This window comes from Cebus imitator, unplaced genomic scaffold (genome assembly GCF_001604975.1).
Source record: "Cebus imitator isolate Cc_AM_T3 unplaced genomic scaffold, Cebus_imitator-1.0 Scaffold3, whole genome shotgun sequence".
Classification (NCBI taxonomy): Eukaryota; Metazoa; Chordata; class Mammalia; order Primates; family Cebidae; genus Cebus; species Cebus imitator.
Window position 1 is genome coordinate 14881977 of NW_016107318.1, and position 14591 is coordinate 14896567.

General features: G+C 38.6%; 1 protein-coding gene across 2 annotated transcripts in view; it reads left to right on the top strand.

Annotated features, from left to right (window-relative positions):
- SLC35D1 (solute carrier family 35 member D1) overlaps positions 1-14591 on the top strand; it is a 57199-nt gene that overhangs the window by 6923 nt on the left and 35685 nt on the right. For both annotated transcript variants that reach the window (XM_017532445.2, XM_017532435.2), the window contains 2 exons: positions 159-261; positions 5113-5205. In XM_017532445.2, coding sequence (XP_017387934.1) covers positions 159-261; positions 5113-5205 — 196 coding nt within the window. The remainder of the gene's footprint in view (positions 1-158; positions 262-5112; positions 5206-14591) is intronic.

Consider the following 14591-nt stretch of genomic DNA (forward strand, 5'->3'; position numbering starts at 1 on the left):
TAGTAGAGACGGGGTTTCACCGTGTTGATCAGTATGGTCTCGATCTCTTGACCTCGTGATCCACCCGCCTCGGCCTCCCAAAGTGCTGGGATTACAGGCTTGAGCCACCGCGCCCGGCCAATGTAAGTTGTTCTTAAAGTGTTGCTTATGTTTTGCAGCTCTGACTTGGCATTTGATCTGGAAGGATATGTTTTTATTCTGATAAACGATGTCCTGACAGCAGCAAATGGTGCATACGTCAAACAAAAATTAGATTCAAAAGTAAGTAGCAATCTAAATCTTCTTTAACAGGTGTATACTGATGTTGGGAACGTCAATTCATCAGAGAAAAAGTGGGGAATAAAGAAAGTACTTACCAAGGAGGAGAAAGACATAGTGGCCCTCTGAGGATAAAATTCCTATACTTCGGTGTTCATATAAGAAACTATTTTTTAATTAATTAGCAGTTAGGTTTTATTCCTGGCCTTTCTGGGATTGCATGAATATTGATTTCTTGTGGGGTAGGGAAGGTGAAGAGTGTTCACCGAAGTGTCTTTAAATGTTCATGACTGTATTCTAGAGGACTTTCTGGGGGACCTGGGAGGCAAAACAAAGATGGCCTTTGTGTATTTGCCCTATAAATAACGGGAAACTTTAGGGAGCATTGGTATCTCTCTCAGAGGCAACACTGAATTTCCTGGCCTAGGCTTTACCAGATATTGTTTGTTTACTATGTACTTTAAATATAGACACATTACATTTTATTTTCAGATCAAGCCAGATTATCAGAAAGCTGAGTATTTGAATCGCATTGCTTTTGCAACATTATAAGATTACATTACTGTAAGAAACAACTAAATAGACTTCAGCTTTATATATCCTAGGGTTGCTAATTGAAGGAATTGTCCTTGATATCATAATGTATTCTATACGAAGACCCATATGAGATGTTTATCTTAGATGTCACCCTAGTTCTTCCTGAGCAGCTGTTTTTTTTTAATCTCATAATTAAATCTTATCACTGACCATGACTTTATCTTATTTTCCTACCCATATTTTCTCTTCCGTCAGATGACTTTAACTGCTTAGTTTTTAGTCTTTTCTATTATATGTAGAGTATTTCTGAAACTACTTAAGCTCCTTTTTGGAAACTTAGGTAATAAATAAATACTAGTGTCCTACCTGCTTGATAGTGCTATTAGTATTGAGTTGACCTTGCCTTGGCCAGGGGCTTTGCCTGCTCCTCCAGAAAAGAAGTATAGATTGAATGGCTATCCCAGTAGGTTCATTATTTTCATATAGTTTTTTTGGAATAGCCTTGAAGAACCAAGGACAGTGTTGATTTGTTTCCAACCCATTTTCTTTAAATGTACATTTCTTAGCCTCCATTTATTTGCTTTGATGAATCTGTATCATGGTTGCATTTTAATGGAAGTTACTAGTAAGAATTTTTATCTTTTTAAAACAGCCAGAGAAAAGGTAGCAGTTAGTGATTGTTCTTACTCTTTTACTTCAGCCAATTTGCTGCTTTGGAAAATGGATACAATTAATGACACTTTATTTGTGTAGCAGCTTCAGTTGTCTAAAAGAGCACTCTTCAATAGAATTTTCTGTGATGTTGGAAATTTATATTTCTGCTTTCTATTAACTGGTCATTAGCCATGCATAGCTCTTGAGCACTTGAAAATAACCGAGAAACTGAAATCAGTAGTTTTATGTGATTATAATTAAATCGAAATAGCTACATGCTGCTAGTGGCTACCATATTAGATAGTACAATCTATAGTACACCCTAGAACCTAGAAAAAGTCAAGAAAGTTTCTGAGTATTTTATTCCTAGGAGAGTCCTTCAGTTTCTCACTTAGAAATGACTATGACTTATTTGTATTAGAACTTTTAAGTTTATTGATTACTTCTCATAGCTCATATCTTAGAAGCAACAAACTAGAAGGTAGAATTCTATTTAGAGGCAGAGAGGTTTACCAGCTATATAAAAGGTCAGCTAACAAGAGAAACAGATTGTAAAAGACAAATGCTGAAGAAAAAAAAGATGTAGGGTCTATTAAACAGCTGAATAAGAACATAATATGTAAACATAATACAGACTTATGATGCATAACAATGTATCATAAGACGTAATAATACATGTTTATGATGATGCCCTAAATCTAGTTTTAGCCCGTGTACTTTCTTTAAGAAGGCAGGGAGAAAGATATTCAACACAGTTAAATGTATAAAGAAAAACAGAAGTTTTGGCATTTAAGTTTTTGCTGTGTGTCAGTCACTGCATGATGTGTATCTGTGTGTATATATGCCTCCATGCACATCCTCTACTTCCTGGATAACACTCATGCCTGTGGCTGACTGGGCGCCATTCTTAAAGGTTGTTGCAGTATGGTTTTTTCTTGCTGCAATACATATGAGGCACACCTTTACACCGATGCTTGTGGTGAACATAAGCAATCAGTTACTTGGTTTATCCCAGAGGTAATAAGGCAATATGGCCATGCTGAGGTGCTTTTATAGGTTTTGTTTTGTTTTTGTTTTTGTTTTTTAGAAGTAAAGAAAAAGAATGGCTACTCCATAGGCAGGGCAGCCAGTCAGGAGTTTTATTACTGATAATATTGGGACTGCTTACAATCATGGTCCGTTGAGTATGAGTCATATAGCATCAAGATTTTGTGCTGTATTTTAGACCTGAATGCAGCTATTGAATGAAAAACTTTTTAACTTTAAAATATTATGTAAAATGATGCATGTTTATGATGGAAGTAGTAGAAAACATGGATAAGCGAGAGGGAGAAAACATAAATCTCCCTTAATGCTATCATCAAGTGAGAAGCACTGTTTTGGTGGATATCCTTTATTTTGTGTGTGTGTGTGTATGTGTGTGGATGCTTACATGTATGTTAAAATTTTAAGCAAAAGAGGGATGATATGTTTTCTAACTTGTATTTTTCACTTGTACCATTTCTTGAACACCTTTTTATGTCAGTCAGCATCATTAAACATTTTTAGTGGCTATGTAATGTTTCAGTGTACAGCTGTGTTACAGTCTAATCATCTAATCAGCTAGTTTTCTTTCAGTTTTTTTTTTTAAGATAGAGTCTCACTCTGTTGTCCAGGCTGGAATGCAGTGGCACAGTCTCAGCTCATTGCAACCTCCGTCTTCCAGGTTTAAGTTATTCTTGTACTGGAGCCTCTCAGATAGCTAGGATTATAGGTGTATGCCACTACACCTGGCTGTTTGTATTTTTAGTAGAGACAGGGTTTCCCTGTGTTGGCCAGGCTGGTCTCAAATTCCTGACCTCAGGTGATCTGCCTGTCTTGGCCTCCCCAAGTACTGGGATGACAGGCATGAACCACTGCACCCAGCCTAATCAGCTAGTTTTCTGTCATTGGGTATTTATTTCCAATTTTTCAGTGCTGCTTTTGAGAAGGCAATTCGACTTTGCTCATCAGTCCGTAATCTTTCAACCACGGGAGTTAGGCAAGTGTTATGCCCCATCCTTACCACTCCCTCACTGTCCCCCTTCCCACCCCTCAAACCCTGGCTGGCTTTTTCAGGAGACTCCTTCCTGCTGAATGTCCCAGAAGTATGTGAATCAAAGGTAGACTCAGAGTTCTTATAGGCTCCCTGTTTTTGAAGATGTGTGTTGTCCTTTAGCCAAGGGCACAGTGAGTCATATTGTGTTCTGGGAGCTGTAGTTATAGTAATCTTAATCTTCCTTGTACTTCATGTACACATTTTTGGAAATGCTTCACTGAGAAGTGCTGTCTCTTGGTATTGGTTTAGGCCTGAGTCTGTGTGTCTGAATCTGTCCATCTTTTTTTGTTTGTTTTCTTTGTGCTTTTTGTTTGTTTTGTTTTTGAGCCAGGGTCTTGCTCAGTTGCCCAAGCAGTAATACAGTGGCACAATCAGAGCTCACTGAAGCCTCTCTCGGATTCCTGAGTTCAAGGCAGGCTCCCACCACAGTCTCCTGAGTAGCTGGGACTATAGGTGCACATCACCATTCCTGGCAATTTTTTTTTTTTAATATACGTTCTTGGTCTGTCACCCAGGCTGGAGTACAGTGGCATGATCTTGATCTTGGCTCACCACAGCCTTTATCTCCCAGGCTCAAGTGATTCACCCACATCAGCCTCCCCAGTAGATGGGATTTACAGGCACGTGCCACCATGCTTGGCTACGTTTTTTTTTTGTGGTGGGGGGAGATGGAGTCTCGTTCTGTCACCCAGGCTGGGGTGCAGTGGTGGGATCTCAGCCCACTGCAACCTCCACCTCCCAGGTTCAAGCGATTCTTCCTCCTCAACCTCCCAAGTAGCTGGGATTACAGGCACCTGCCATCATGCCTGGCTAATTTTTGTATTTTTGTAGAGATGGTGTTTCACTGTGTTGGCCAGGCTGGTCTTGAACTCCTGATCTCAGGTGATCCACCTGCCTCAGCCTCCCAAAGTGCTGGGATTAAGTTTGGGTTGTTTGCAAAACTTCTGACTTAACTCAGGCATAGGCCACCGTGCCTAGCTGTTTTTGTATTTTTTGTAGAGACAGTCTTTCCCCATGTTGCCCATGCTGGTCTCGAACTCCTGGGCTCAGGCAATCTATCCTCTTCGGCCTCCCAAAGTGTTAAGATTACAGGTGTGAGCCACCATGTCTAGCCTCATCCATCTCTTTTAAATGACACTTGTGTTATGCTTCTGAAAAGCCCAAGACATACTCAGTGACTCTTGATTCAGTTGTGGAAAGAGAATGGCTTCAGGGAGATGTTTTGGTACTCGTGTGTGTGTGTGTGTGTGTGTGTGTGTGTGTTCGTGTGTTCGTTCAAAATAACCTTTTCTACTTGCTGTTTTAAGGCAACCAGTTGCCGTTTTTATTTCTCTGATCTTAAGCACTTGAGGAATTTATTGGAAGTAAGTTTAAAATTTTGTATGTTTGCTTTTTTTTGGTCTTTTGAAAGTTTAGGTTATTTCTTAATGTTTGCAAAACTTGTAACAACTCATTTACTGTGTATGTTGTAGGGGAAGGGGTGTGTGTTTGTGTATGTATGTGTAATTTGGGTGATATTTTGTACAGTGTTTTATGTATCTGCTAGAACCAATGCAAATGAAACAACTAATTATTTACTGTCCTAGGAGCTGGGAAAATATGGACTGCTCTATTACAATGCACTCTTCATGATTCTGCCCACCCTGGCCATTGCATATTTCACAGGAGATGTACAAAAGGTAGGGCTTTCTAATTATGGTTTAATGGCTTATGTTGATGAACTGCATTATTATTTATTATAAAAAGATCAACTTTGTGTTGTTCAAAAGAAATATTATTAAGTGACCAAAAACTGAGCGTTTACTCTTTAAATTGCTAATGTCATGCTAACCTCTTTTCTTGGCGTAAACATAGGATAGTACTAAGATGACTCAAAATAGCTCAGCTGTCAACATAAAAATAGTGCTTGCCAGCTAGTGTCCTTTTCTTACATGCTGGAAGAATAGAGGAAGGGAATTTTTACATTTCTGCTAAACTATAAAATAGGAATAGTAGTAAACTATCCTTGAGAAATAAAAATCTTGAAATAATAAAATTCTCCAAATCCTAAACAAAATACTAGGCATTGCTAGAAGGTCTCTGTTTTAATGTACATTTGTCATCATGGTTTAACTCCCGACTTGTTTTTTTTTTCCCCTTCAGGAGATATTTAGCGCTGTATAGTGATTTAACCATGTAAAGAACAACTAATGTAGTATTTTACCAATTTTCTGCAAACGTCTAGCTAAATAAATACAGAATAGAGTAGTAAAATAAATCCAGAGAATAATTTTTCTCTAAAAGAAGCCCACATAGGAGACAAATTGATAATATATTATTAGAATTCACAACATTCTGCAGACTAAATGCAAATCAGAATTATGGCAAGAATTTCGGTACCAAGATCCCGTCTAATGATTCCCCTGGCTAATAACTTCCTCAGAATAAGTGAGTTGGTAATTCACTATAAAGACTTACAGTGATTATTTTTACAAATCTGTCGTAGCTAAAATAGGAGATTTTTAAGAACAGTTGGACTATTAAATTATTCTTGAACCAAAGGCAGGAGCTTATGAAGCTATTTTTCCCCCCATCATATACCTCTTTCTTTTAAAGAACTGGTACAGGTCATCTTGAATGAACTGTGACCTACCTATCAGCAGGCCTAAAAATGGCATCAAAATAGGAAACAGAGCTATTTCTCTAATAAAAAGTATTGAATAAGTGTTTTGTGACTGAAAAAAAGTGGCACAAGAAAATGACAATTATTGAATCCCTATTATGTGTTAGTCACTTTATATATTTAATGTAATGTGGTTTTTATAACAGTCAAGAAAGTTTTATGCCTATTTAACTAATGTGAAAGGAGAGGTTCAGAGAGACTAAGAAACTTGTCCAATGTCATGCTACTGGGGAATAGTGGAGTCAAGATTTAAACCCAAGCCTGACTCCAAAGGCTGTGGGCTTTGGAACAGACTAGCTACTACTAGCAGAAGCACCCCTCACTCTCCAGCTTTGGGGCGAGAATGTGGTGTGATCTGTGGTTCTAAATCTTGAGAGCAATCTGCATGTGAGAAAGTTGGAAGAATTAATTTGCTTGGGGAAAGTATCTTTATAAAGTTTCTTTTAGCAGACACTGAATTGAATGAACCAAGAGAGCAATTTGTATGGCCCTTTGGAGGGAGAGTAATCTAGGTCAAGGGAAGGGCAGATTCCAAGTCCTGAGATGAGAGTGCTTAGCCTTTTTTGAATAGGCAAATACCAGGAAAAGTCAAAGTGGGCCTTGAAGAATGTAGGTGGAACTAACAGCATGAGCACAGGCACAACTGCAAAGACCAGACTCTTCAATATGGTTAGAAGACAGAAGTCAAAGACCTTGGGAACATTAGAAGAGACCTTAGAGAGCAGCTGGTTCAAGCTTTTATTTCATAGATGGGTAAAATGGGACCCAGAGAGGACTAGAACCTAGATTTTTAAGTTCTCAGCTAGTGCTATTACCATTCCCACCATATCACACCCTTAATTTGCTAGACAAAAGAATTTGACATTTACTCTGCAGGTAGTGACAAGTCCTTAAAAGTTTATGACAAAGGGCTGGGTGTGGTGGCTCCCGCCTTTAATCGTAGCACTTGGGGAGGTGGGCAGATTGCTTGAGCCCAGGAGTTCAAGACCAGACTGGGCAACATGGCAAAACCCATCTCTACAAAAAATTGAAAAAAAATTATTAGACATGGTTGGGTGCATCTGTAATCCTAGTTACTGGGGAGGTTGAGGTGGGAGGATCACTTGAGCTTAGGAGGTTGAGGCTGCAGTGAGCCATGATTGTGCCACTGGACTTCAGCCTGGCTGATAACAAAAGAGCCTGTCTCAAAAAAAAAAAAAAAGTTTGTGACATAAGTGGTACAGTGGGGAGAATTTAGGGCTCTCAGAATGCAGAAAACTAACAACCTCCAATTCTCTGCCTGACCACCATCTGACTTTGGATAAGTCCCTTCTGCTCTCCTTGCCTTATTTTATGATGTGTAAAATGAGTCTCTAGATACAGCTCTTTCTGGGGTTGAGACAGAGTTTCTGGGGAGTAAAAGCCATGTCATTGTGGAAACAGGCAGCTGTTCTCACAGCTGGGATGAGCCCGGTGCTCCCTGATGATCAGTGCTGATAAACTGCTCTCATATGTTGGACTGCAGACTTTCCTGACCCAGAGCCACTTTGAATGGAAGCTTTCTATGTATCGAATGAAAAGATCTCCAAGATAAATGGTTAAGTGAAAAAGCACAGTGCAAAATGGTGCATATGGTATTCTACCTTTTGGGTGAAAAAGAAAAATAAGAATACACACACATATACATACACACACAATTTTTTCACTTATTTAAATAAAGAAGCTCTGGAAAAATATATATGAAACTAATAAGTAATTTTTGTGCATATCGTGGGAACAGGGTAAGTAGAACAGGAATGGAAGGGAGCCTTCTCTTTCTAAATTTTTTTTTGATTAGAGGATTAAAGATAAAGTCTTTCATTAATGACTACTGTCCTGTGATTAACCCTAAATTTAAAAATAACTGGGGACATAGGGTAAGTCAGTTTGTTATTATCCGAAGTTATAGAGTCTTGAACCCACATTGCAAATTGAAGCAAAATCAGTGCAAATTATTCTTAGAGTCTCGCTGTTAATTTTAGTAGGCAGAAGAGGGAAAACTTCCCTCTGTTAGGACAAGAATCCAACAAAGAGGCTCTGAAAGCTTGGCTCCTCAGAGAGGCAGGAGTTGGATACAGCAGTTGATGGGGTTGACATAGCCTTTAAGCAAGAATTGGAGGCCAAGGATGAGAAAAACAAAAATTATAATACCATAAAAATTTAAAGGCAAGTTCCAGTTGAAAAACTCATCCCAGTGAGCACATAATTCAAGGTCTTGGCAAAGCATATTGAGAAACCAAACTGTGTGTGTGTGTGTGTGTGTGTGTGTGTGTGTGTGTGTGTATGAAAATATATATGTGTGTATGTGTGTGAAAATATATGTTTAAAGTTTATTCAAGGTTCTCTAAAGTTCTGAGTTTACCAGAAACTAAAGAACAAATATATTCAGCACTTAGATTTAAAGACATATATTTTCTTTTGTTTAAATTTATATTTATTTATTTATTTATTATACTTTAAGTTTTGGGGTACACATGCAGATCTTGCAGGATTGTTGCTTAAGTATACACATGCCATGGTGGTTTGCTGCCTCCACCCCCCTGTCACTTACATTAGGTATTTGTCCCATTGTAAAAACATATATCTTCTAACTTTAAAACATTTTTTTTTTAAAACTATGCCTCATGCAAAAACTAGCTTACTGTTAATAAAACATACTTAGTTAACATAGATAAAGACAGAGTAGACATCACTTGACCAATGACTTTCAAAAGCATCTGTACAGATTGTACTTAAACTTAGTAATTGCTACCTCCAGAAGTTAATTTTTTAATACAAAGCCAGTGATTCAGTCACAGGAGTTGGAGCTTGGCTTTCTGGCAGCACACCCTGCTAGGTGTTCTCACATAGGGATGAAAGAACAGATCCCTTGCTGTAGATGTCACAAGGCTAGTTCTGTGATACACTGTATAATGTCTCCATTATATCACTGGCTAAATTACATAGTTTAGGAGAGTTATAGGAAAAGTTGCTGTACAAATCTTCTGCCTGGAGGTGTCTCTTAACTAAGCATTGCTGACTAAATTATGAAGAAATTTTAGGCTGTTGAGTTAGCCTGTGAAGAGTTATTCATCTTTTCTGGATTGCTCTATGGACCATACAGATTGATTTTCAGACTCTGAATTATTCTCACCACATAGAGACAGATTCCTTCTGTTTTCTGGACTTTGGTGTTCCCATATGTAAAACAAGTGGGTTGAATCAGTTGTTCTTTAGTTATGAATGCATAGCGCTTTCTCTTTGCCTGTATATTATTTTACTGACACTGTTATGTTTTTAACTGTCTTACCTCTGAGATATCTCTTTTTAAATAAGAGCAAGTGACCTACTTGGCAAGCTGGAATGTGTAGTTTGACATGATACATAGGTTTTATTTTATATAGGTGGCAGCACTGACATTATCTTCATTCTGCCTTAGCAAGTTTCCTTACATTTTACATTCAGATAAGCATTCAATTTTTTTCTCAATGATTTTTCAGGGAAAAAATTTTCAGAATAGAGTATCATTTATTAATCTTTTTTCTTACCATGACATGCAAAAGCACTGGTTTGTTTTTAGATTTCATAGTAAACAGAGATGTATAAAAATACTTAGAAAATATCCGTCACACTTTAGATTTTAGTTCAGGCTTCAAATAAGTTGATGATTCTGCTTAGCAAATTTCCTAGAAGTGGAGAATGGTTGCCTCAAATGCACACTGAAACTTTTCCATACTTCTGACTAGATTAGCGTTAAATTGGTGCTAGGTTATTCTGTGCTCATTGTAGACATTACCAAGTAGTCACAGCACTTTCTTGCTATGCTTTCACATAGCCTGAGACTGTTTACCAAGACAGGAATCTAGACAGAATCAATTGATCAGAGCTGGTACAAAAGACAAAATCTGATTGCATTCCTGGACTAGAGTTTAGCCTTTGTATTGACTGTGTAGCTTTTGTGCCTAATCTTACTTAGATACTCCCTTTCTCTCTCAATTTCTTTAGGCAACAAAAAAACCAAATTTTTAAAGTTAAAAAATTTTTCTAATATTTTTATTTAATTAAAAGTTTTAAACAAAATGTCTGGTAATACACTATAACTGTGACATGTAAAATACTCTTATTTTAAGTATAAAGACAAAAAGATGAACCAATCAAGAATAATAGCTACAACAACTTTTCAACACATTGATAGTACAATAAGATACAAAGAGAAACAATAGAAAGTTAAAAAGCGAGGGGATGAAATTAAGGTGTAGAGTTTTTATTAGTTTTCTTTTTGCTTGTTTATGCAGACAGTGTTAAGTTGTTGTCAGCTTAAAATGTTGGGTTATTAGGTACTGTTTGTAAGCCTCATAGTAATATCAAATAAAAAAGCATACAACAGATAAACAAAAAATGAAAAGCAACAAATGAAATTATACCACCAGAGAAAATCATCTGCACTAAAAGGAAGACAGGAAGGAAGGAAAGAAGAAAGAGAAGACTACAGAGCAACCAGAACAAAATGGCGGGAGTAAGCCCTTACTTACCAGTAATAACATTGAATGTAAATGGACTAAACTTTACAATCAAAAGACACACAGAGTAGCTAAGTGGATTAAAAAAAGAAAAAAAAAAAGACCCAGTGATCTGTTGCTTATAAGAAATACATTTCACCTATAAACATGCACATAGACTGAAAATAAAGGGATGGAAAAATGTATGCCATGCCAATGGAAACCAGAAAAGAGCAGGAGTAGCTATACTTATGTTAGACAGTATAAGTTTTAAGACAAAAATCTATAAGAAGTGACAAAGAAGGTCACTATATAATGATAAACGGGTAAATTCAGCAAGAGGATATAAAAGTTGTGACTATATATGCACCCAACACTGGAACATCCAGATATATTTTAAGTTAAAATATGTTAACTTCAAATTAACCAAATACTCGAAAGATCTCTACAATGAAAAGTAAAAAACACTAATGCAAGAATGGAGTGACATACAAAGCAAATACTACTAGAGCTAAAGAGAGAGATAGATTCCAATACATAATAGCTGGAAACTGCAACACCTCAGTTTCAGCATTGGACAGATCTTCCAGAGAGAAAATCAACAAATAAACATTGGATTTAGTCTGTACTATAGATCAAATGGGCCTAATAGATATTTATGGAACATTTCATCCAGCGGCTGCAAGATACACATTCTTTTTCCCAGCACATGGCTAATTCTCAAGGATAGACCATATTCGATCACAAGACAAGTCTTAAAACATTCAAAAAATTGGATATCCAGCATCTTCTCTGACCACAATGGAATAAAACTAGAAGTTAATAACAAGGGATTTTGGAATACATGGAAATTAAACAATATGCTCCTGAATGAAACATGGATCAGTGAAGAAATTAAGAAGGAAATTTAAACATTTCTTGAAACAAATGGTAATGGAAAACCAAAACTTATGGTATACAGTAAAAACAGTACTAAGAGGAGAAGTTTGGGACAAATCAAGATGGCTGAATAGGAACAGCTCTGGAGTGCAGTTCCCAGCGAGAACACAGAGGGTGAGTGACCACTGCATTTCCAAACGAGTTTTTACTGCCCACAGACCAGGAGATTCCCAGGCAGAAAAGCACCACGAGTCTCCAGCACGGCTGTTTCAACTGGCACAGCAGGTCTCCACTCAAAAACTCACACAAATCTGGGGGGCTGTTTCAGCTGGCACCTGGAATGCCTGGGAGACAGAGTCACCTGTTCAACTGAACAAAAAGGGGCTGAAACAGGGAGTCAGGCAATCTGGCTCGGCGGGTCCCATACCCACAAAGACCAGCAATCTGAAACGCTCTGGATTGAGAGTTTCACAGCAAACACAGCTGGACCTGGGACAGGTCAGCTCTGCAGGGAGAAGGGCATCTGCCGTTACTGAGGCAGTCCACCACTACCGAGGCAGTCCGCCATTACGGAGGCAGCCCACTGTTACCAAGGCAGTCCACCATTACTGAGGCAATCCGCCATTACCAAGGCAGTCCACCATAACAGAGACAGCCTGCCATTACTGGGGCAGTTCTAACTATACCTCTATAAACAAAACCACTAGGAAGTTCACACAGCAGCTGGGCAGAGCCCACGGCAGCTCAGCAGTGCCCCTGCTGGCAGACTGTGGCTAGGGTACATCCTTGCTGGGCAAGGCATCTCTGAAAAAAGGCAGCAGCATGTCAGGAACTTATAAATAAAGCCCCATCTTCCCAGGACAGAGCACCTGGGAAAAAAAGGCGGTTATGAGTTCCACTGCAGCGGACTTAAATATACCTGCCCAGCAGCTCTGAACGGAACAACGGAGCTCACAACTCAGCACTTTAGCTCCTATAAGGGACAGACTATCTCCTCAAGCAGCTGCCAGATCCCCGTATATCCAAAGAGACACGTCATAAAGGAGAGCTCAGGCTGACATCTGGCGGGTAGCCTTCTGGGACAAAGATAACAGAAGAAGAAACTGGCAGCAACCCTTACTGTTCTGCAACCATCGCAGGTGATCCCAAGGCAAGCAGGGTCTGGAGTGGACCCCCAGCAGTCCTACAGCAGAGGGGCCTGACTGTTAGAAAGAAAATTAAAAAACAGAAAGAAATAACTTCATCATTAACAAAAAGTATATCCACTCAGACCCCATCCGAAAGTCACCAACTGCAAAGACAGCAAGTCAATAAATCCACAAAAGGTTTATTTACAGCACAAAAAGGATGAAAACACCCAAAACCAGAACGTCCCTCCTCCACCAAGGGATCACAACTCATCACCAACAAGGGAACAAGCTGGATGGAGAATAAGTCTGATGAATTGACAGAAACGGGCTTCAGAAAGTGGGTAATAACAAACTTCTCTGAGCTAAAAGAACATGTTCTAACCCAATGCAAAGAAACTAAGAACCTTGACAAAAAGGTTTGATGAAATGCCAACGAGAATAAACAGCTTAGAGAAGAATATAAATGAATTGATGGAGCTGAAAAACACATCACGAGAACTTCACGAAGTTTCAGTAGCTGAATCGACCAAGCAGAAGAAAGGATATCAGAGATTGAAGATCAACTCAATGAAATAAAATGAGAAGGCAAGATTAGAGTAAAAAGAAATGAACATAGCCTCCAAGAAATATGAGATTATGTGAAAAGACCTAATCTCCGTTTGATAGGTGTACGTGAATGTGACGGAGAGAATAACTCCAAGCTGGAAAACACTCTTAAGGATATTATCAAGGAGAACTTCCCCAACCTAGCAAGGCAGGTCAATATTCAAGTCCAGGAAATACAGAGAACACCACAAAGATATTCCTCAAGAAGAGCAACCCCAAGGCACATAATTGTCAGATTGACCAGGGTTGAAATGAAGGAAAAAATGCTAAGGGTAGCCAGAGAGAAAGGTGGGGTTACCCACAAGGGAAGCCCATCAGACTCACAACAGATCTCTCAGCAGAAACCCTACAAGCCAAAAGAGAGTGCGGGCCAATATTCAGCATCTTTAAAGAAAAGAACTTTCAACCTAGAATTTCATATCCAGCCAAACTAAGCTTCATAAGCGAAGGAGAAATAAAATCCTTTACGAACAAGCAATTGCTGAGAAATTTCATCACCACCAGGCCTGCCTTACAAGAGTTCCTAAAGGAAGCACTAAACATAGTAAGGAACAACCAGTACCAGCAACTCCCAAATCATACCAAATGGTAAAGAACATTGAAACAATGAAGAAACTGCGTCAACTAATGGACAAAACAACCAGCTAGCATCAAAATGGCAGTATCACATTCACAATTGCTACAAAAAGAATAAAATACCTAGAAATACAACTAATAAAGGATGTAAAGGACCTCTTCAAGGATAACTATAAACCACTGCTCAAGGAAATAAGAGAGGACACAAACAGATGGAAAAACATTCCATGCTTATGGATAGGAAGAATCAGTATTGTGAAATTGGCCATACTACCCAAAGTAATTTATAGATTGAACGCTATCCCCATCAAGCTACCTATGACCCTCTTCACAGAAGTGGAAAAAAACACCTTAAACTTCATATGGAACCAAAATAGAGCCTGCATAGCCAAGTCAATTCTAAGCAAAAAGAACATGCTGCCTGACTTCAAACTATACTACAAGACTATTGTAATCAAAACAGCATGGTACTGGTACCAAAACAGAGATATAGATCAATGGAACAGAACAGAAGCCTCGGAGGCAACACCACACATCTACAACCATTTGATTCTTGACAAACCTGACAAAAACAACCAGTGGGGGAGGGATTCCTTGTTTAACAAATGGTGTTGGGAAAACTGGCTAGCCATGTGCAGAGAGCAGAAACTGGACCCCTTCATGACACCTTACACTAAAATTAACTCCAGATGGATTAAAGACTTAAACATAAGACC